Consider the following 25,118-nt stretch of genomic DNA (forward strand, 5'->3'; position numbering starts at 1 on the left):
ATTGTGAACTTCCTACTACCAGTGGCTTCTTCAGCGCCTCTTTTGATTATTAAACTCTGTGACATCATGAGTGTGTTGCACCCCAAACAAAAAGATTTTGCAGGACCTATTAATTAGAAGAAGCTTTGGGAATTACGCAGGTTGTAGGAGGCTTGCAGCATTCTAGTAGTGACCACTGGCTACCAATGTGGCCACTGAACCAGTGTGTCGATAATAATTTTGCTTAAATCTTTTGCAGAATCACATAATATACACATCTCCTGACAGAGTATCTCAAAATAATTTTTTAAACTATGCTAAAATGCTAAACCAAGAGTAAAGATAAGGACAGACATCCCTGTACCCTGTTATTGACAAGTCCTTTAATGCTATTTAGATTTATTCATTGTGTTTGGAAAAACATAATTTTCAGCAATATCTCTCTTAAAGAGTTAAGGTATGAATACTTTACCCCTTGATTGGATGAACTGCTAAACTCTGAGCTTTATCAATTCCATGTATGACTGATGTTTTCAATGAACCGTCCAATCTGGCCACGTTAATTTGAGTTTCATCAAACTCTGAACTAATCCAGTACAAGTTACGAGACACCCAGTCCACCGCCAGTCCTCTGATACTGTGGAGATCTGTAAGACAGACATGAACATAAAGAGGGAATTATAACCCCAGCTCAGTGATGATGTTCCCGAGCAGCTTACATAAAATTCAATTATCACTTTATTGTAACCAAAAGAATCTACAAGACGCTAATCTTATCCCCTATTGGCTCTTTGGAGGGACATCAATAATCATTAATGTCTTACTGCCGAGGAAGCTGAAATCCTCCAGCAATAATTATCATTAACTTACACTTACGGTCAATAATAATTCACTGGAATACATGTAGAGAAAAATAACGCTTTGTCCTACAGACTCCGGCCATGCAAATGAAGGCAGCCAATTTGAGCACTTTGGGGTATTGCTTAGAAATTGTCCTGTCAAAATTTTCATGTTCGCACAGCGGATGTCTAACGATCGCGTGGGGATGGAGACATGAGTCGTCTTTAATAGCCGAGTTTGGAATAACCATAGTAAAGACACAAGAAACATTACCGGAGGCCGTTTCTGAGTGAGTATATTTTATAATTATGAATATTGTTATCCAATGTCATACATTGGATTACAATCGGAATGGTGAAAACTCTGCTAGCAGATACAAAGGACATTACAGGCTATGGCGAAGTTTTCATAAAAATCGTTTTACAAATGAAATTAGATAACATGTTACATTTGTACTATTTTATGTATATTTATTTATCTATTTCACTCTTATATTTCTTAGAATTCCGTTGGGTTTTACAGACATCATCATATTGTGAATGTTAAGTGATGTTGAACGTCTCTTATCAAAATCACATCAATACTTCTCATTTACAATGAAGAGAAAAGAAGTCCAGCTTCTCGAACATGCAAAATTATTTATTGTACATAAGAGACAAAAGATTTGGCACTGCTCCTTAACCCCAAAGCAGTTCCATGACTGCTATTCAAGACGAAAATCACACACATGGACCGACCGACAAAATACTGTCAGAACGGGTGCTCAATCCAGAAAAGCAAACATGTAATCTGATTTTGTACAAAAGAGAAAAAAAAAGTGATGGCACTCACCGTTCTGTCATGAAAATTCTTTATTAATTAAAAGGCATTGGCACAGGAGGAACGTGGATAGAGTGGACAACGGCCGTTTCATGCACTTGCGCTTCAACGGGACGCATTGAAGCGCAAGTGCGTGAAACGGCCGATGTCCACTCTCTGTACGTTCCTCCTATGCCAATGCCTTAAAATTATTTATTGGTGGATAAATACAAAAGACAGTGCAAAAAGATTAATAAAACATCTACATGTTCCAAGTGTGTGACACCCTTAATTAGGAGTCTGTTACACACCTGAAATGTGTAGATGTTTAACCATGTCTCTATTATGATACTTTAACTTTTTGCGCCGCTCTTTGTACTCATCCAACAATAAATATTTTTGCATGTTCCTGAAGTTGGACTTCCTTTCTCTTCATTGGATTTTCTGTGTCAAGAAAATGCTCCAAACTGTTGGAAGATCACATGAGCTGGATATACTCCCCTTTTCCTCACTTCTCATTAACCCCTGCCACAGCCAATTTTGTAAATTTTTGCACCTTTGTTTTACCCCCTCTTTTTCAAAGTTATTTTTTCCATCAATATATTCATATGAGGGCTTGCTTTCTTGTGGACGAAATGTAATTTTGAATGACACCATTAATTTTACCATTTAATATACTGGATAATGGAATACATTTACAAGTGCGATGAGGGTGAAAAAAAAACACAATTTCATTTTTTTTCTTGTGGATTTTTTTTTAAAGGTGTACATTGTGTGGCCAAACAAATTACCAGGAAACATGATTTTAAAATCATTATAATTACTTTAATATCAAACTTGAATATGTAGATTTTTTTTATTTAAGTGGTGAAAAAAATTGGAGATTTGTAAAAAGAAGAAAAATGTTACAAATGTTGGATTGTGTCATCATATTTTGAGATATTTAACTTTTTTGTTTTTAAAATGGACTTGCATGAGTGCTTTATTTTTTGTATTCACACAAGTTTGGGGTGCGCCTGATATTTTGATCAATTGATTGCATTTCTTCCTGGAGTTGCTTTGACCAAAAAACTTTGATTCTGAATATTTTTGTATGACATTTACCATAACGGTTAATTAATTTTCTATTTTGTAGCTAGGACTTTCACGGATGCAGCAATATCAAACACACTGATTTCTTCCTTTTTCTTTATTTTTACAGATGGAAAGATGAGGAATTTGAGTCTGCACATCTTTTTTATTTTATATTTTTAAAATCTTTTTTCTATTTTTTTGCTTATTTTTCTAGTTTGATTGCTTGCAGTACTTTAATGTGGGAGTGTATAGTCAAAATAACATACTCCTATGAAGACCATCCACAGGCTAATCTTCATAGGAGCACTAAGATGGCAGCCATTGGGTCTTCAGCATACCCCCAGCTGCCATGATAACCAACGGGCACCCCCCGGCAATCATGTGGTGTGGGGAGGGGTGATGGGACCTGGTTCACATTGGCAATTGCGCTATTTAAAAGCGGCTAACAGTATAGAACAGCAGTATTGCAAGGTTCAATAGCAAAGATTAGAACAAGCTTAGGTTCCAGCTGTTTCATAGGCAGATGTCAGCTGTGCAGCACAGCCAGCTTCTTCCATGTATGGCGCAGACTTAGCTCCTTGAAAAAAAAATTAAACTATCTGTTGAAATACCTCCGAAAATTACACTCTCCAGTCCCGTTCCATTTATGAAAGCACGCTTGATTGTCTGGGTTTTTACATCAGTCCAATATATTCTCTCTTCTACGGCATCAAAGTCAACCACCGTGACGTCATCAATATCCGGGACGGTAAAAGCTGTGATGAAGTTGAAATATGGATTGTCGATGTCCACTCCTCGTATCTCTGACCTTCTTGCATAGATCAGGAATTTTTTCATCTCTGAAAGAAACAAAATATTACATGAAACTTTTGCATATTTATCACTGTTTAGGGAAGTGAACACATATTTGTCAGACGGGAAATTGTATGGTTGCTGTGTAGCAAATATACAATTAGGAATGACGCTCCAATACTGATCTTCATAGCTTGTATGTTATATTAATTTCAAGGTTATTTTTCTAGATTTTAATACTGATGACCTAATTAAAGGATAATTCATTAATATCAGATGGATGGTGGGCAGGTTTATGTTCCAGCGCTTCTATAAGCTTATTAAAGGTCCACATTGCACTGGAAATGGAGCAGCTCTGTACATTGTGCAGTAGCCAGAAATAAGTGAGAGAGTTTGCAGTACCATTAAAATCCATGAGAAGAACACTAAGCGCATGTGCACACATTGTCATTTTCAGGTGCAATCTACCTACCTGAAAAAATGCTAAAAAAAATGTTAAAACGAACAACAATGTAAAAGCTACTTGCTGTGCACATTAATTTTTTGGGGAGTTTTTAACTACTTTAGGTCTAAGGGTAAGGTTTCTCCTTGTGGAGAGTGACATGTCAGGCCTGACACGCCAATATGAGGAGTCTTAAATGCTTTGCATGCTCCTCTGGTAAATTCTATATGCAAATTATCTCTTCAGAGAAGAAGAGGGCTTGAAATATAGTGCCACCTATTGGAAGCAGCGATCCTACAAGTCAATATTGACCCTTTGATGAGCCTTGAAATTTGACTTAGGATGAAAGCCAAAGACAAATCAGAATCTCAATTTGCAGGGGGGAAACCTTACCCCTTAGATCTCAGTCTTCGCCTCTCACTTAGTCAAATCAGTTCTCATACTTTGCACTGATGAGGGGCAATACCCCAAAACACCGTGTCTGCATATTGAGATTCTGGTTTGGTTTCTATCCTAAATCACATTGCAAGACTTGTTAAAGGGTTGAAATTGACTTGCAGGATTGCTGCTTCCCTTGCAAAATCCCTTCCAATTTTTGGACTTACTCCTGATTTTGGCCTACAAATATGTATACAAGTTAGCAATGGACTGAAAGCTGCAGATTTTACATGCAGATTTACACTGATAAAATCTGCAGGGTAATATAGTAGCAGGCAAGTGAATGAGGTCTTAAAAATCTTGCTGGACAAGGAGACCTGCATTTAGATTATGAAAATCACAGCTTGTCAAATCTGTTTCATATTTTCTCTGCAGTTCTGACCACTTTTAATGTAAGAAGCTTGAAATGTATGATGAATCTGCACATTATATAAATGTGCTGCAATCTGGCAGCAGATTTTCATTATGTACCTGGAAAATGTCCACTTTCCAATATCCCTCTTCCCAACAGCTCTCTCTAAGCTGAGAGCCATATCATATTAAAATTCCATGGGCTGTCCATTCAGCCATAGAGTCTAAGATTCGAAAGGAAGGGAAGCAAAAATCTAACACCTTTAGAGATATCTATTGTTAACTCAGAGGAAACCATATATCTGCTGCCAGCCAATTCAGTGCCAAGGAGAAGATATGAATATTGGGGCTTGTATAGATCCGATATTGATGAGACATACATTTTCAAGTTCAGGACTAATCGGGGTAGCACATGAATATTTTCTATTTTCTACTAGCTGTGAGACCTGCCTATAAGCCCCAAATCAATAGTGGTAAGATCGCTGACACCAGCCATGTTATGTTTTCTATCAATGAAAAGGTAAAATTTGATACAAAATATGATGGCAATATCGAATGTCTGTAGTCTACAGAGGTGAAGAAATCTCATAAGTAGTAAATTTCACAAAGTCCTGAAGGGCTGAGAACATCCCGCAACCCGGCCCACATGAGGTCATGGGGGTGTAACTTTATCAGGTGCTGATGGAAAGACAAGGTAAATTATGATCTATTTTCCTGCAGAGAGACACAATCCTGTTCACTGGACGTTTACAATTGAAGTGCTCTCCTTCGCTAGGCTGAGTCATCTCTGTGATAGCTTTGCAAGTTTAAACGATTGGTGGTGGCAGCAAGTAGTTATTGGGTTATCATGGAGCTAGCAGTGACCAAATCAGGAGATATATATATATATATTCCATGAATTGGAATCGGAGGAGTAAATATATCATACGCTCACTGCTAGTCTCCCAATAACCAGACCATTAGTGAAAACATCCTGCGGCCTTCTCGTCGGTCAATCGCGTCATTGAACCCTTGGCATAGCCAAACAGTTCCGTGTATTGTCCCACTTATTAGTTTCCTATCTCTCTCTGCCCTCCTCTTCCTTGATTGACAGTTTTTTCTTTACAAGAGACAGAAAAGGACAGAAGTAGATGGAAGACAAGTAGGGGGAAGGTGTACTGATCTATTGGCCATAATCAAGGGTGTACCAAGCACCTGTGCTTGGTTTGTGCAGTCATTTTGAGATGGATAGACTCCCTTTATAGAGAGTCTGTCAGTACAGAATGACTGTTTAAACCAATAAAAGTGCTCAGCACACACTTGGCATTGCCAAACACTGAAGTGCACCTACCCAGCTTCTTGTTTTCCATCTATCTCAACACCTCAACCAATGAGGAGTGGGAGTGTTTGAAATAGAGGCAAAATAAGTACAGTAAGTGGGAAGATGCGCTCAAATGTCTGGCTATGCCAAAAGTGCACCGAGTGACTTTGCTTGGTTTTACTGTCATTTTGTGCTGATAGACTCTCTTTAAAGAGAAGGACTGTACAAACTAAGTACAGGCACTTAGTATTTCCTTGTTATGGCCAAATATTTAAGTACACCTTCCCAACTTCTTGTTTTTCATCTTTCTCTGCCCTTCCCTGGCTCTATAAAGTCAGAGCTGTCAATCAATGAAGACAAGGGGTGGTGGAGATGCACTTAAATGTTTGGTCACACCAAGAATGCACCAAGTGCCTGTAATTGGTTTGTAAAGTCATTTTGTTCCAACAGACTCCACTTAAAGAAGGAGTTTGGTTATTTTTTCTATAAGCAGTGTTTTGCAAATCCCACTTATTGTGTGTTAAAATAAAATTTTCACACTGGGAATTTTGATGAAAATTGAAATGAACATTGCCTTACATAATAGCTTAGCGTAAAACTATAGGATCAAATATTATCAAATAAAAGACATGCTGTTAGCAAAAAAAAAAACACTGCCTGTATTTATACATGATTTTTTTTAGAGTCTACAAATAATGTGTCCACATTACTAACCAAAAAAGGGGCTATTTGTGTAGTTATCTTAAACGGCAGAAGCTTCAAATTGGCGGCAATAGGAAAAGAAGCATGACCACTGGGATTTGTGCCCGTGAGCTATGAACGGTGAGGAATTGGTAATACGAATGGCAGAAACCTGGCGGAAATATTATCTCTGCTCCGTTAGATTCTAAATATAGCACATCAGAAAAAGCCAAATTGGTTCATCTAATTTTTATTTTGTTTTACAAAAATGCTAAAATAAAAAAATAATAAAATAAACTTTAACGCTACTGAAAAATAAAGTATATAACTCCAAAAAATAGGCTTTTATACCACCATATATCATTAAAAAAATATAGATTTTTATTGATACAGGAAATATATATATCTTTGTACCATCTTAGCTAGTAGATATATATAATATTTATAATTTGCTGACGGAATAGCATTGTTATCACTGGAGTCTTTATATGTACCATATATACTCGTGTATAAGCCGACCCCCCTAATTTTGCGACAAAAAACTGGGAAAACTTATTGACTCGTGTATAAGCCTAGGCTTATACGCAAGTATATACGGTATTTTTATGTCATGTTCTGCTATAGAAAACAAATGAGTTAATTGACAACTCTAGTGACAATGTACAAAGGAAGCTTCCAATCAGTGGTGTGGGCAGAGCTATACCCAGCAGCTTTCTGAACACTGCGATATCTACAGCAGAGAAAACAGTGATTGTATAAAAACTGCGCCAAGCAGTCCAGTAATTGACACATCTCTGGAATCAGGCTCTCAGCTGCTACATTATGCTGCTTTCAGATAACAGCAAAAGCCTGCTGATAGATTCCCTGTACGTATTGGATATTTCACGACATTTCTCAAACTTTTGAGAATAATAGTTTAAAAAAAATGTAAAGAAATGTGCTTATATCTCTGAATTTTTTTTTGCCTTTTTACCCACTATAGAAAAATAAGTACCAACACGCCAAAGTTAATTTTTTGTATGCCATAATATTAACTACATCTCCAGCACAACTTGCTGTATGAAGAAAAAATATTATGGCAGTCACAAAGGCATTTTAATAGAGTTTTCTAAAATATGTCATTATTATCTACTAAATAGGGGTCTGCCAGCCTGGACTCTGGGCTTCAAGATTATGTATCTACAGTGATACTAAACTAACTTTTCATCTTCACAGATTTTCCTGTATACTAACTTTCTCGGCCACCTGCTGCACTTTACTGGAGCTGCTTTACAGTTGCCTGCACAGCAGGTAAAGCATAAGAAGCAGAGAAGGGACCTGTGTACTGTTTTTTTATTCTCAGGATCGTCGGTGGTTACACTAAGGGTATGAGCAAATGCCACCTATATTCCAATGTCAAGCCATTGAGGTTTTCCTTCAGGAAGAAGCCACCGGTCATTTTCCTGAAGCGGTTTTGCTGACAATTTTATGATGACTCCGCTGCTGGTGTCTTTTTCCTATAGCTTAAACTTTAACTAGGGAGCACCCCGGAGAATCAGCATGCTACTTATTTTAACCATTCCATAGTTTCCAAACCACATAAAAGTACTACCATAAGACTGATCATGTGCACAGCATTGCCACTTTTACACTGCTTCACACTACGTTAATTTTTTTGGTTCTGCAGCGTCTTTTTCAGGCAGGACTCCCTATGAGGAGGGTTTTCCCATGGTTTTTTAAAAGTCTTTAAAACCTTTTCAGAGTGTGATTCTCTCCAGTGTTCTGAAATCAAGAAGCTGCTAAAACGGGTGGCTCATTTTTGCAACTTTTTTTGTGGTGACTTTTTTACTGGCTTTTTTATCATTTTTTTTTAACTCTATTTGACTTTGAAGGAACAGCTAATGGTTTTTCAAGCAAAAATGCTATTAGAATGTTCAAAAAGAAGATAAAAAAACTCTTTCAGGATTCTTTTGAGCCTTCACATTGACTTCTATGATACATTATGGAACGTCTTCAGAGGAGAAAACACCTGAACAATGCCCAAGTCACTTTTCTCAACCCTCTGGTGTCTTTTGAACTCTTGAGGAGTTAAGATGCTCAAAAGACCAAACATATACAAGTTGTTTTTACATAAAAATGCATAGGTTCATTTTTTAAGCATTTAATTAGCGCTTTTCAGGTGGTTTTCAAAGTTGAAATACCTGAAGAAGACGTCATGTGCACATAGCCTAAATTATATTTACACAGAATTAGAGTTGAGCGACTTTTGGTTTTTTAGGGTCGCGTTTCGTTTCGTGAAACACGACTTTTCCAAAAGTAGGGTCGAGCAAGATCGTCCGATTATAGGGAAAAGTCGGGGTCGTGCCGAAACACGAAACCCAATGTAAGTCAATGGGGAATAAAAGTCGGCAGTGAGAGGAGGACAGGAAACACACCTACAGTGCCCATTTGAATGCCAAAAGCATCAATTCTTCTTACTTAAGCTTGTCAACCTTAATTAACTTCATAATACAAGTTACGCACTGAAAAATGGGGGTTATTTGGCTAAAGTTGTGGGGGGGGAGGGCTGGCTGCAGGTTTTCATGTGCCTGGGCGAAAGAGCGCCCCTTTAACACATACCACAACTCATCATGCTCCGATACGGCAGAGAAATAGCGGTATAGTACAATGAAAAATACCTCACTTTTTACATCTCATGACGAGGCCCATCTATTTCTCCATACAGAATCATTGGTCCCATATAATGTTTGAAACAGTATATGATGAGCTCCACATAATGCTACAGTATATGTTGGTCCCCATGGATGAAGCTCCACTGTCTTATGGGCCCAAATAATGCTCCAAACATAATGGGCCCCATTTCTAATGCTCTAGTGTATAATGGGCCCTGTAAATGCTGCTCCAGTGTCTGATGTCCACCTTTGGAATGTTCCAGTGTATGGTGGGCCCCATCTATCATTTTCCAGAGTATAGTGCTCCCCAAAAATTGCTGTCCCAACATTGAAAACAATCAAATAAGTCTCCTCGCTAGGGAATCCCTGTACTTGTCTGGATTCCTCGTCGTCCCCATCTTCCATCTCACTGCACAGTATTTCAACTTTGCAAGTGCTGTGATCCTGGGCAAGCAGGGGGGGCCCACTCATTGGCGACGGCACTGGCACAGGGCCCCTGATAGTACAGTGGTGTGTCTGATGGCGGGTGGGCCGAACCTGCACTTTCATCTGCAGCTTCCTCTTTGTCACCGTGTAAGATGGAACTGTATATGGGAAGGGTAACCTGAGTTTCATCAGGGTCAGATTCAGGTCGTGTAGCGTGCGAGGGGAATGTAGTGGTCTGGGTCAATGTACCAGCAGATTCATCGAGCAGTGGCTGGGCATCAGTGCACTTGTGTCGCCCCCAGGAGTACGGTCGCCACAGTGGCATTACCTTCTTCCTAGGGAGTGTGATGTCATGCTTGGGAGCAACGAAGGATCTCTCTAGCAGGTTAACTGATTGGGCGGCGTTATTCCCACGAGTCATGACCCTCCAAACAGCGTTCATGAAGGCAAAGTGTTTGTTTTACGTGGGCAGTATGGTTGCAAAGCTGAACCTTAAAGGAATGTCCAGAAGGGCACCACCAGGAGTGGAGCCTACGGTTAAATTAGACTCCACCTGGGAAACCTCAACCATGCCAGCTACAGAACAGATGCACACATTGCAAGCTTAATTCCGTTAACGAACGAGACTCCGTCATGCCCCGCGGTCCGAGTCCAGCTTGCTAGAGGGACACGTGAGGCTCTGGCACATGAGATTGGCCAATAACTGGTGTGTCATGCCCTTACATGTCCGTGGCTGCATGTGCGCTACACTGAAAAGGCCAGCGTTTGTCGCTTACAGGTGCAGATAACCCGCTGAACAACGTTAGTGATGGGGATCACTGATTACAATTATTACCCGCGAACAATGATTTCCCAGTAAGTGCAGGTCAACCGCAGTTCCGGAATAAGGCCTAACCGTCATTCCTGAAAAAATGAAAAACTTACGTGTGCAAACCACAGGTGCTGTAGCTTGCTTAACAGCTCGCCAGCCGTTCTCACGCCAAGTATGGATTACACGTGATTGCACAAAGGTGAGAAAGGGTACCGCATCCCCAGATAACATGTATGGATAGCGTACACATTCAAAATATATGTCTATACATCAGGAGGCAGGCTCAGACGGTGTTAGGCCCAGTATGGATTGCACGTGATTGCACAAAGGTTAGAAAGGGTACCGTTTCCCCGGATAACATGTATGGATAGCGTACACATTCAAAATATATGTCTCAGGAGGCAGGCTCAGACGGTGTTAGGCCCAGTATGGATTGCACGTGATTGCACAAAGGTTAGAAAGGGTACCGTTTCCCCGGATAACATGTATGGATAGCGTACACATTCAAAATATATGTCTCAGGAGGCAGGCTCAGACGGTGTTAGGCCCAGTATGGATTGCACGTGATTGCACAAAGGTTAGAAAGGGTACCGTATCCCCGGATAACATGTATGGATAGTGTACGCATTCAAAATATATGTCTCAGGAGGCAGGCTCAGACGGTGTTAGGCCCAGTATGGATTGCACGTGATTGCACAAAGGTTAGAAAGGGTACCGTATCCCCGGATAACATGTATGGATAGCATACACATTCAAAATATATGTCTCAGGAGGCAGGCTCAGACGGTGTTAGGCCCAGTATGGATTGCACGTGATTGCACAAAGGTTAGAAAGGGTACCGTATCCCCGGATAACATGTATGGATAGCGTACACATTCAAAATATATGTCTCAGGAGGCAGGCTCAGACGGTGTTAGGCCCAGTATGGATTGCACGTGATTGCACAAAGGTTAGAAAGGGTACCGTTTCCCCGGATAACATGTATGGATAGCGTACACATTCAAAATATATGTCTCAGGAGGCAGGCTCAGACGGTGTTAGGCCCAGTATGGATTGCACGTGATTGCACAAAGGTTAGAAAGGGTACCATATCCCCGGATAACATGTATGGATAGCGTACACATTCAAAATATATGTCTCAGGAGGCAGTCTCAGACGGTGTTAGGCCCAGTATGGATTGCACGTGATTGCACAAAGGTTAGAAAGGGTACCGTATCCCCGGATAACATGTATGGATAGCGTACACATTCAAAATATATGTCTCAGGAGGCAGGCTCAGACGGTGTTAGGCCCAGTATGGATTGCACGTGATTGCACAAAGGTTAGAAAGGGTACCGTATCCCCGGATAACATGTATGGATAGCGTACACATTCAAAATATAAGTCTCAGGAGGCAGGCTCAGACGGTGTTAGGCCCAGTATGGATTGCACGTGATTGCACAACGGTTAGAAAGGGTACCATTTCCCCGGATAACATGTATGGATAGAGTACACATTCAAAATATATGTCTCAGGAGGTAGGCTCAGACGGTGTTAGTCCCAGTATGGATTGCACGTGATTGCACAAAGGTTAGAAAGGGTACCGTATCCCCGGATAACATGTATGGATAGCGTACACATTCAAAATATATGTCTCAGGAGGCAGGCTCAGACGGTGTTAGGCCCAGTATGGATTGCACATGATTGCACAAAGGTTAGAAAGGGTACCGTTTCCCCGGATAACATGTATGGATAGCGTACACATTCAAAATATATGTCTATACATCAGGAGGCAGGCTCAGACGGTGTCAGGCACAGTATGGATTTGACGGCCCAGACTACACAGCGGAGGAGCAGGGAGAGGTAAAGATTGCAAATGCTGCGGCCCTGCCCAAGCAAGGGGGACCCACTCGTGGGCGTCGGTACTGGTACTGGGCCCCTCATAGTACGGCGGTGTGTCTGACGGCGGGTGTGCACCACCACCGTCAGAGACACTTGATTGCACTATGAAGGACCCTGTACCAGTGCCCGCGCCCAAGAGTCTGCCTACCCACCTGTCCAGGGCAACGGCACTCGCACGGTGTCGTGCGCTAGGTGGTGACCCCGGCCATGGGGGGGAGGCAGCACAGTTAGGGAGTTTTAGAAAGTGGCATATGTTGATGTTGGACATTCAGCTGATGCAAAAGGTGAAATAGGTCAAGTCCCAGGAAGAGGTGGACCAAAGCAAGCCATTTTTCTGTCACCCTATGTGTCATCAGAGGAAGGTGGGACAAAATCCTTGGAAACCCATGCGTGGTTCATTTTAATGAAGGTTAGATCATCCACATTTTGGGTCGACAGATGGGTCCTTTTTTCTGTCAGGATTGATCCAGCTGCACTGAAGACTCTTTCCGATAGCACACTTGCAGCTGGGCAAGCGAGCTCCTGTAAGGCATATTGGGCCAATTCAGGCCAGGTGTCCAGTTTAGCGGCCCAATAGTCAAAGGGGAATGACCTGTGTGGGAGAACATCGATATGGGAGGAAAAGTAGTTTGTAACCATAGTTGACAACTGCTGTCTCCTGTCACTTTCCATCGATGCAGTATTACCAGTTGTGTGAGCGGTACTTGAAAAATCAGTCCACAACATTGTCATGAAACCCCTGTCTCCAACGCCACTTCTGCTGTGTGCACCACGAACACCTCTGCCAAGCTGCCCCCGGCCCGTACGGCTCGTGTGAGAACCATCACCACTGCTGTGTGCTGGGAATGCCTCAAGCAACCGATTTACCAGAGTTGCTTGTTTATTAGCCAATATTAGGTCAAGGTTCTCCTGTGGCATGATGTTTTGTAATTTGCCTTTATAGCGTGGATCCAGGATGCTGGCCAACCAGTAGTCGTCATCGTTCATCATTTTGGCAATGCGTGGGTCCCTTTTTAGGATCTGCAAGGCATAATCTGACATGTGGGTCAATGTTCCCGGTGTCAATGATGCACTGCGAGTGCTGGTTGGAGGAGCACTTTCTGGCAAATCCACATCCCTCCAGTCACGCACAAACCCTGTACCAGACCTTGCCACGCCAACATTTTCACTTGCCCCACGAGATGCATCCTCCTCCCCTAAGTAATCATCCCCATCATCCTCCTCCTCCTCTTCTTCCTCCACCTCGTCCAGGAGAGGTCCCTGAGCAGACAATGGCTGAATGTCATCAAGCATTCCCTCCTCCTCTTCCTCCTCATCAACATTGGCTGCAGACGCCTGCTCCTTAAGGTGCGTCAAAGTTTGCATGAGCAGACGCATAAGTGGGATGCTCATGCTTAGGATGGCGTCGTCTGCGCTTACCAGCCGTGTGCATTCCTCAAACCACTGAAGGACTTTACAGAGGTCTTTCAGCTTCGACCACTGCACACCTGTCAACTCCATGTCTGCTCTCAAAGTGCCTGGCCGTGTATCCTCCCACAAATGCATTATGGCCTGCCTCTGCTCGCACAGCCGCTCCACCATGTGCAGGGTGGAGTTCCACCTTGTTGCAATGTCGATAATGAGGCGGTGGTTGGGAAGGTGGAGCAATCGCTGCAGCTTCTGCATACGAACGGAGTGTACAGGCGACCGGCGGATGTGCGCGCACAGTCTTCGCACCTTCTGGAGCAGGGCTGTTAACTCCGGATAATTTTTGAGGAAGCACTGCACCACCAGGTTCAAGGTGTGAGCCAAGCAAGGTATATGGCTGAGTTTTGAAAGGGCTATGGCTGCCACAAAATTACAGCCGTTATCACTAACTACCTTGCCTGCCTCAAGATGTACACTGCCCAGCCATGACTCAGTTTGTCGCTTCAAGTACTCGGCCAGCACCTCGGTAGTGTGTCTGTTGCCCAAATACATCATCTGCAACACAGCCTGCTGACGCTTTCCACTAGCTGCTCGATAGGGGGACACATCGTGTGCAACAGTGGCAGCTGCAGATGGAGTGCTCGTACGACTGCGCTCTGTGGACGAGCTTTCGCTTCTGGAGGAGGAGGAGGGTCGAACGCCTACAGCCAACTGTTTCCTATACCGTGGGCTAGGCAGCACTGTCCCACCACCGCTGTCCCCTGTGGACCCTGCATCCACCACATTAACCCAGTGCGCAGTGATGGACACGTAACGGCCCTGGCCATGCCGACTGGACCATGCATCAGTTGTGAGGTGCACCTTTCCGCTCACTGACTGCTTGAGTGCATGGACAATGCGGTCTTTCACATGATGGTGGAGGGCTGGGATGGCTTTGCGAGAGAAGAAGTGGCAACTGGGTAGGTCATAGCGTGGTACTGCATAGGCCATGAGTTCGCGGAAAGCTGTGCTTTCCACCAACCGAAAGGGCATCATCTCAAACGAGATTAGTTTGGCAATGTGGGCGTTCAAACCCAGTGTACGCGGATGAGAGACTGAGTACTTTCTTGACCTACTCATAGTGTCTGGGAGGGTGAGCTGGACTTGAGAGCTGCATATGGTGGAAGTAGCGGTGGACAGGGCGGACTGAGAGAGGGTTGATGATGGTGATGGAGTTGGTGTTCTTTCTGATGGCCTAGAATCAGTCTTTCGTTGATATAACAGTGGGATTCCCTGACTGCTGTGGCCTTGCAACGACACCTCAACATTTGCTGCTGTGCTAACCGGTGGGCTTACAGTGGGGGAAACAATGTAGCGTTGCTGACTACCTTCGTTGTGATCAGTTGCACATGTGGCACTTGAGGTTTGGTGTTGTGTCCACGCTTGCAAGTGCATGCTGGTTAAATGTCTAAGCATGCAACTGGTATTCAAATTTTTCAGATTTTTCCCTCGGCTAAAGGTCTTGGCGCACTTCTTACAGATAACCTTGGCCTGATCATGAGGATTTTGTTCAAAAAAGTGCCACACTGCACTCTTCCTACTTTGGCAGACATTTTGTGGCCTAGCATGCTGTGATCTTTTGACCCTCTGGACAAGCTGTCCAGCAACTCTTTTGATGTTTGGAACCTGTCTTTGGAGTGCTCCAGGCCTGCCAGATAACAGCTGTTGCGATGTCGATGTCTGCTGTGGATGCTCCTCATCTGAGCTATTGGAAGCAGCACCCTCTTCCCCCAATGGATGCCAATCTGGGTCAACAACTGGGTCATCCATCACCTCCTCTTCTATGTTATGTGCACCTTCCTCTGTGTCACCGTGTATGGTGGTATAGTGTGCGGGAAGGGGCACCTGAGTCTCATCAGGGTCAGAATCTGGCTCTGTACACTGCGAGGACAATGTAGTGCTCTGAGTGAATGTACCAGCATAATCATCAGTGCACTCCATGTCAGATTCATCTTGGCCTGGGTAATTCACCATTTCACTTGATAATCCAGGCATGGTATGTGAAAACAGCTCCATGGAGTAATCAGTAGTATGGCCTGCGTCATCCTTCAATCTTGGTTGGGGTGAAGGACACAAGGAAAGGTGTGGTTCATGAACATGAGCCTCCAATGATGACTCAGTGCTTTTACTTTTTACAACTGAAGAAGAGGAGGCGATAGAGCTGGAGGCTGAGTCAGCAATGTAAGACAAAACTTTTTCCTGATGCTCTGGCTTTAAAAGCGGTTTGCCAACTCCTAGAAAACTAAGCGTTAGAGGCCTTATGTAGCCAGACGATGACGCAGGCTCAACACCTCCTGCATTCGGTCCTATTTTGCTCTTGCCACTACCATCAGATCCACCACCAACACCATCAATACCAGCTGCCAACCCCTGCCCAATTCCACGGCCTCTTCCACCAGCCTTCCTCATTTTTGGTAGAAATGTAGACAAAATCCAACAAACTATATAGTAATGTAAAACAAGGTACAAGGTGTCTATAGGACAGGGGAGATTTTGAATTTATGCAGACACTTGTGGACAGTGGACACTTTTGGATTGTGTGAGGCCCAATGAATATCTGAGCGCTATGTGACAGGCTCGATGGCACAGCTGTGACCAAAGTGACTAGAGGATAAGGGAGATTTTGAATCTCTGCACACACTTTTGGACACTGGACACTTTTGGATTGTGTGAGGCCCAATGTATATCTGAGCGCTATGTGACAGGCTCGATGGCACAGCTGTGACCAAAGTGACTAGAGGATAAGGGAGATTTTGAATCTCTGCACACACTTTTGGACACTGGACACTTTTGGATTGTGTGAGGCCCAATGTATATCTGAGCGCTGTGACAGGCTCGATGGCACAGCTGTGACCAAAGTGACTAGAGGATAAGGGAGATTTTGAATCTCTGCACACACTTTTGGACACTGGACACTTTTGGATTGTGTGAGGCCCAATGAATATCTGAGCGCTATGTGACAGGCTCGATGGCACAGCTGTGACCAAAGTGACTAGAGGATAAGGGAGATTTTGAATCTCTGCACACACTTTTGGACACTTGACACTTTTGGATTGTGTGAGGCCCAATGAATATCTGAGCGCTATGTGACAGGCTCCATGGCACAGCTGTGACCAAAGTGACTAGAGGATAAGGGAGATTTTGAATCTCTGCACACACTTTTGGACACTGGACACTTTTGGATTGTGTGAGGCCCAATGAATATCTGAGCGCTATGTGACAGGCTCGATGGCACAGCTGTGACCAAAGTGACTAGAGGATAAGGGAGATTTTGAATCTCTGCACACACTTTTGGACACTGGACACTTTTGGATTGTGTGAGGCCCAATGAATATCTGAGCGCTATGTGACAGGCTCGATGGCACAGCTGTGACCAAAGTGACTAGAGGATAAGGGAGATTTTGAATCTCTGCACATACTTTTAGACACTGGACACTTTTGGATTGTGTGAGGCCCAATGAATATCTGAGCGCTATGTGACAGGCTCGATGGCACAGCTGTGACCAAAGTGACTAGAGGATAAGGGAGATTTTGAATCTCTGCACACACTTTTGGACACTGGACACTTTTGGATTGTGTGAGGCCCAATGAATATCTGAGCGCTATGTGACAGGCTCGATGGCACAGCTGTGACCAAAGTGACTAGAGGATAAGGGAGATTTTGAATCTCTGCACACACTTTTGGACACTGGACACTTTTGGATTGTGTGAGGCCCAATGAATATCTGAGCGCTATGTGACAGGCTCGATGGCACAGCTGTGACCAAAGTGACTAGAGGATAAGGGAGATTTTGAATCTCTGCACACACTTTTAGACACTGGACACTTTTGGATTGTGTGAGGCCCAATGAATATCTGAGCGCTATGTGACAGGCTCGATGGCACAGCTGTGACCAAAGTGACTAGAGGATAAGGGAGATTTTGAATCTCTGCACACACTTTTGGACACTGGACACTTTTGGATTGTGTGAGGCCCAATGAATATCTGAGCGCTATGTGACAGGCTCGATGTCACAGCTGTGACCAAAGTGACTAGAGGATAAGGGAGATTTTGAATCTCTGCACACACTTTTGGACACTGGACACTTTTGGATTGTGTGAGGCCCAATGAATATCTGAGCGCTATGTGACAGGCTCGATGGCACAGCTGTGACCAAAGTGACGAGAGGATAAGGGAGATTTTGAATCTCTGCACACACTTTTGGACACTTGACACTTTTGGATTGTGTGAGGCCCAATGAATATCTGAGCGCTATGTGACAGGCTCCATGGCACAGCTGTGACCAAAGTGACTAGAGGATAAGGGAGATTTTGAATCTCTGCACACACTTTTGGACACTGGACACTTTTGGATTGTGTGAGGCCCAATGAATATCTGAGCGCTATGTGACAGGCTCGATGGCACAGCTGTGACCAAAGTGACTAGAGGATAAGGGAGATTTTGAATCTCTGCACACACTTTTGGACACTGGACACTTTTGGATTGTGTGAGGCCCAATGCATATCTGAGCGCTATGTGACAGGCTCGATGGCACAGCTGTGACCAAAGTGACTAGAGGATAAGGGAGATTTTGAATCTCTGCACACACTTTTGGACACTGGACACTTTTGGATTGTGTGAGGCCCAATGAATATCTGAGCGCTATGTGACAGGCTCGATGGCACAGCTGTGACCAAAGTGACTAGAGGATAAGGGAGATTTTGAATCTCTGCACACACTTTTGGACACTGGACACTTTTGGATTGTGTGAGGCCCAATGAATATCTGAGCGCTATGTGACAGGCTCGATGGCACAGCTGTGACCAAAGTGACTAGAGGATAAGGGAGATTTTGAATCTCTGCACACACTTTTGGACACTGGACACTTTTGGATTGTGTGAGGCCCAATGAATATCTGAGCGCTATGTGACAGGCTCGATGGCACAGCTGTGACCAAAGTGACTAGAGGATAAGGGAGATTTTGAATCTCTGCACACACTTTTGGACACTGGACACTTTTGGATTGTGTGAGGCCCAATTAATATCTGAGCGCTATGTGACAGGCTCGATGGCACAGCTGTGATCAAAGAGACTAGAGGATAAGGGAGATTTTGAATCTCTGCACACACTTTTGGACACTGGACACTTTTGGATTGTGTGAGGCCCAATGAATATCTGAGCGCTATGTGACAGGCTCGATGGCACAGCTGTGACCAAAGTGACTAGAGGATAAGGGAGATTTTGATCTCTGCACACACTTTTGGACACTTTTGGATTGTGTGAGGCCCAATGAATATCTGAGCGCTATGTGAGAGGCTCGATGGCACAGCTGTGACCAAAGTGACTAGAGGATAAGGGAGATTTTGAATCTCTGCACACACTTTTGGACACTGGACACTTTTGGATTGTGTGAGGCCCAATGAATATCTGAGCGCTATGTGACAGGCTCGATGGCACAGCTGTGACCAAAGTGACTAGAGGATAAGGGAGATTTTGAATCTCTGCACACACTTTTGGACACTGGACACTTTTGGATTGTGTGAGGCCCAATTAATATCTGAGCGCTATGTGACAGGCTCGATGGCACAGCTGTGATCAAAGAGACTAGAGGATAAGGGAGATTTTGAATCTCTGCACACACTTTTGGACACTGGACACTTTTGGATTGTGTGAGGCCCAATGAATATCTGAGCGCTATGTGACAGGCTCGATGGCACAGCTGTGACCAAAGTGACTAGAGGATAAGGGAGATTTTGATCTCTGCACACACTTTTGGACACTTTTGGATTGTGTGAGGCCCAATGAATATCTGAGCGCTATGTGAGAGGCTCGATGGCACAGCTGTGACCAAAGTGACTAGAGGATAAGGGAGATTTTGAATCTCTGCACACACTTTTGGACACTGGACACTTTTGGATTGTGTGAGGCCCAATGAATATCTGAGCGCTATGTGAGAGGCTCGATGGCACAGCTGTGACCAAAGTGACTAGAGGATAAGGGAGATTTTGAATCTCTGCACACACTTTTGGACACTGGACACTTTTGGATTCTGTGAGGCCCAATGAATATCTGAGCGCTATGTGACAGGCTCGATGGCACAGCTGTGACCAAAGTGACTAGAGGATAATGGAGATTTTGAATCTCTGCACACACTTTTGGACACTGGACACTTTTGGATTGTGTGAGGCCCAATGAATATCTGAGCGCTATGTGACAGGCTCGATGGCACAGCTGTGACCAAAGTGACTAGAGGATAAGGGAGATTTTGAATCTCTGCACACACTTTTGGACACTGGACACTTTTGAATTGTGTGAGGCCCAATGAATATCTGAGCGCTATGTGACAGGCTCGATGGCACAGCTGTGACCAAAGTGACTAGAGGATAAGGGAGATTTTGAATCTCTGCACACACTTTTGGACACTGGACACTTTTGGATTGTGTGAGGCCCAATGAATATCTGAGCGCTATGTGACAGGCTCGATGGCACAGCTGTGACCAAAGTGACTAGAGGATAAGGGAGATTTTGAATCTCTGCACACACTTTTAGACACTGGACACTTTTGGATTGTGTGAGGCCCAATGGATATCTGAGCGCTATGTGACAGGCTCGATGGCACAGCTGTGACCAAAGTGACTAGAGGATAAGGGAGATTTTGAATCTCTGCACACACTTTTGGACACTGGACACTTTTGGATTGTGTGAGGCCCAATGAATATCTGAGCGCTATGTGACAGGCTCGATGGCACAGCTGTGACCAAAGTGACGAGAGGATAAGGGAGATTTTGAATCTCTGCACACACTTTTGGACACTTGACACTTTTGGATTGTGTGAGGCCCAATGAATATCTGAGCGCTATGTGACAGGCTCCATGGCACAGCTGTGACCAAAGTGACTAGAGGATAAGGGAGATTTTGAATCTCTGCACACACTTTTGGACACTGGACACTTTTGGATTGTGTGAGGCCCAATGAATATCTGAGCGCTATGTGACAGGCTCGATGGCACAGCTGTGACCAAAGTGACTAGAGGATAAGGGAGATTTTGAATCTCTGCACACACTTTTGGACACTGGACACTTTTGGATTGTGTGAGGCCCAATGAATATCTGAGCGCTATGTGACAGGCTCGATGGCACAGCTGTGACCAAAGTGACTAGAGGATAAGGGAGATTTTGAATCTCTGCACACACTTTTGGACACTGGACACTTTTGGATTGTGTGAGGCCCAATGAATATCTGAGCGCTATGTGACAGGCTCGATGGCACAGCTGTGACCAAAGTGACTAGAGGATAAGGGAGATTTTGAATCTCTGCACACACTTTTGGACACTGGACACTTTTGGATTGTGTGAGGCCCAATGAATATCTGAGCGCTATGTGACAGGCTCGATGGCACAGCTGTGACCAAAGTGACTAGAGGATAAGGGAGATTTTGAATCTCTGCACACACTTTTGGACACTGGACACTTTTGGATTGTGTGAGGCCCAATGAATATCTGAGCGCTATGTGACAGGCTCGATGGCACAGCTGTGACCAAAGTGACTAGAGGATAAGGGAGATTTTGAATATCTGCACACACTTTTGGACACTGGACACTTTTGGATTGTGTGAGGCCCAATGAATATCTGAGCGCTATGTGACAGGCTCGATGGCACAGCTGTGATCAAAGTGACTAGAGGATAAGGGAGATTTTGAATCTCTGCACACACTTTTGGACACTGGACACTTTTGGATTGTGTGAGGCCCAATGAATATCTGAGCGCTATGTGACAGGCTCGATGGCACAGCTGTGACCAAAGTGACTAGAGGATAAGGGAGATTTTGAATATCTGCACACACTTTTGGACACTGGACACTTTTGGATTGTGTGAGGCCCAATGAATATCTGAGCGCTATGTGACAGGCTCGATGGCACAGCTGTGATCAAAGTGACTAGAGGATAAGGGAGATTTTGAATCTCTGCACACACTTTTGGACACTGGACACTTTTGGATTGTGTGAGGCCCAATGAATATCTGAGCGCTATGTGACAGGCTCGATGGCACAGCTGTGACCAAAGTGACTAGAGGATAAGGGAGATTTTGAATCTCTGCACACACTTTTGGACACTGGACACTTTTGGATTGTGTGAGGCCCAATGAATATCTGAGCGCTATGTGACAGACTCGATGGCACAGCTGTGACCAAAGTGACTAGAGGATAAGGGAGATTTTGAATCTCTGCACACACTTTTGGACACTGGACACTTTTGGATTGTGTGAGGCCCAATGAATATCTGAGCGCTATGTGAGAGGCTCGATGGCACAGCTGTGACCAAAGTGACTAGAGGATAAGGGAGATTTTGAATCTCTGCACACACTTTTGGACACTGGACACTTTTGGATTCTGTGAGGCCCAATGAATATCTGAGCGCTATGTGACAGGCTCGATGGCACAGCTGTGACCAAAGTGACTAGAGGATAATGGAGATTTTGAATCTCTGCACACACTTTTGGACACTGGACACTTTTGGATTGTGTGAGGCCCAATGAATATCTGAGCGCTATGTGACAGGCTCGATGGCACAGCTGTGACCAAAGTGACTAGAGGATAAGGGAGATTTTGAATCTCTGCACACACTTTTGGACACTGGACACTTTTGAATTGTGTGAGGCCCAATGAATATCTGAGCGCTATGTGACAGGCTCGATGGCACAGCTGTGACCAAAGTGACTAGAGGATAAGGGAGATTTTGAATCTCTGCACACACTTTTGGACACTGGACACTTTTGGATTGTGTGAGGCCCAATGAATATCTGAGCGCTATGTGACAGGCTCGATGGCACAGCTGTGACCAAAGTGACTAGAGGATAAGGGAGATTTTGAATCTCTGCACACACTTTTAGACACTGGACACTTTTGGATTGTGTGAGGCCCAATGGATATCTGAGCGCTATGTGACAGGCTCGATGGCACAGCTGTGACCAAAGTGACTAGAGGATAAGGGAGATTTTGAATCTCTGCACACACTTTTGGACACTGGACACTTTTGGATTGTGTGAGGCCCAATGAATATCTGAGCGCTATGTGACAGGCTCGATGGCACAGCTGTGACCAAAGTGACGAGAGGATAAGGGAGATTTTGAATCTCTGCACACACTTTTGGACACTTGACACTTTTGGATTGTGTGAGGCCCAATGAATATCTGAGCGCTATGTGACAGGCTCCATGGCACAGCTGTGACCAAAGTGACTAGAGGATAAGGGAGATTTTGAATCTCTGCACACACTTTTGGACACTGGACACTTTTGGATTGTGTGAGGCCCAATGAATATCTGAGCGCTATGTGACAGGCTCGATGGCACAGCTGTGACCAAAGTGACTAGAGGATAAGGGAGATTTTGAATCTCTGCACACACTTTTGGACACTGGACACTTTTGGATTGTGTGAGGCCCAATGAATATCTGAGCGCTATGTGACAGGCTCGATGGCACAGCTGTGACCAAAGTGACTAGAGGATAAGGGAGATTTTGAATCTCTGCACACACTTTTGGACACTGGACACTTTTGGATTGTGTGAGGCCCAATGAATATCTGAGCGCTATGTGACAGGCTCGATGGCACAGCTGTGACCAAAGTGACTAGAGGATAAGGGAGATTTTGAATCTCTGCACACACTTTTGGACACTGGACACTTTTGGATTGTGTGAGGCCCAATGAATATCTGAGCGCTATGTGACAGGCTCGATGGCACAGCTGTGACCAAAGTGACTAGAGGATAAGGGAGATTTTGAATCTCTGCACACACTTTTGGACACTGGACACTTTTGGATTGTGTGAGGCCCAATGAATATCTGAGCGCTATGTGACAGGCTCGATGGCACAGCTGTGACCAAAGTGACTAGAGGATAAGGGAGATTTTGAATATCTGCACACACTTTTGGACACTGGACACTTTTGGATTGTGTGAGGCCCAATGAATATCTGAGCGCTATGTGACAGGCTCGATGGCACAGCTGTGATCAAAGTGACTAGAGGATAAGGGAGATTTTGAATCTCTGCACACACTTTTGGACACTGGACACTTTTGGATTGTGTGAGGCCCAATGAATATCTGAGCGCTATGTGACAGGCTCGATGGCACAGCTGTGACCAAAGTGACTAGAGGATAAGGGAGATTTTGATCTCTGCACACACTTTTGGACACTTTTGCATTGTGTGAGGCCCAATGAATATCTGAGCGCTATGTGAGAGGCTCGATGGCACAGCTGTGACCAAAGTGACTAGAGGATAAGGGAGATTTTGAATCTCTGCACATACTTTTAGACACTGGACACTTTTGGATTGTGTGAGGACCAATGAATATCTGAGCGCTATGTGACAGGCTCGATGGCACAGCTGTGACCAAAGTGACTAGAGGATAAGGGAGATTTTGAATCTCTGCACACACTTTTGGACACTGGACACTTTTGGATTGTGTGAGGCCCAATGAATATCTGAGCGCTATGTGACAGGCTCGATGGCACAGCTGTGACCAAAGTGACTAGAGGATAAGGGAGATTTTGAATCTCTGCACACACTTTTGGACACTGGACACTTTTGGATTGTGTGAGGCCCAATGAATATCTGAGCGCTATGTGACAGGCTCGATGGCACAGCTGTGACCAAAGTGACTAGAGGATAAGGGAGATTTTGAATCTCTGCACACACTTTTGGACACTGGACACTTTTGGATTGTGTGAGGCCCAATGAATATCTGAGCGCTATGTGACAGGCTCGATGGCACAGCTGTGACCAAAGTGACTAGAGGATAAGGGAGATTTTGAATCTCTGCACACACTTTTGGACACTGGACACTTTTGGATTGTGTGAGGCCCAATGAATATCTGAGCGCTATGTGACAGGCTCGATGGCACAGCTGTGACCAAAGTGACTAGAGGATAAGGGAGATTTTGAATCTCTGCACACACTTTTGGACACTGGACACTTTTGGATTGTGTGAGGCCCAATTAATATCTGAGCGCTATGTGACAGGCTCGATGGCACAGCTGTGATCAAAGAGACTAGAGGATAAGGGAGATTTTGAATCTCTGCACACACTTTTGGACACTGGACACTTTTGGATTGTGTGAGGCCCAATGAATATCTGAGCGCTATGTGACAGGCTCGATGGCACAGCTGTGACCAAAGTGACTAGAGGATAAGGGAGATTTTGATCTCTGCACACACTTTTGGACACTTTT

General features: G+C 44.1%; 1 protein-coding gene across 1 annotated transcript in view; it reads right to left on the reverse strand.

Moving 5' to 3' along the window:
• LRP1B (LDL receptor related protein 1B) overlaps nucleotides 1-25,118 on the reverse strand; it is a 1,871,059-nt gene that overhangs the window by 534,978 nt on the left and 1,310,963 nt on the right. Inside the window, exons 29-30 of the mRNA XM_073545568.1 lie at nucleotides 3,303-3,530; nucleotides 452-626 (exon numbers count right to left, since the gene is read on the reverse strand). Coding sequence (XP_073401669.1) covers nucleotides 452-626; nucleotides 3,303-3,530 — 403 coding nt within the window. The remainder of the gene's footprint in view (nucleotides 1-451; nucleotides 627-3,302; nucleotides 3,531-25,118) is intronic.

This window comes from Dendrobates tinctorius, unplaced genomic scaffold, assembly GCF_039654945.1.
Source record: "Dendrobates tinctorius isolate UK_male_01 unplaced genomic scaffold, ASM3965494v1 ptg000143l, whole genome shotgun sequence".
NCBI lineage: Eukaryota > Metazoa > Chordata > Amphibia > Anura > Dendrobatidae > Dendrobates > Dendrobates tinctorius.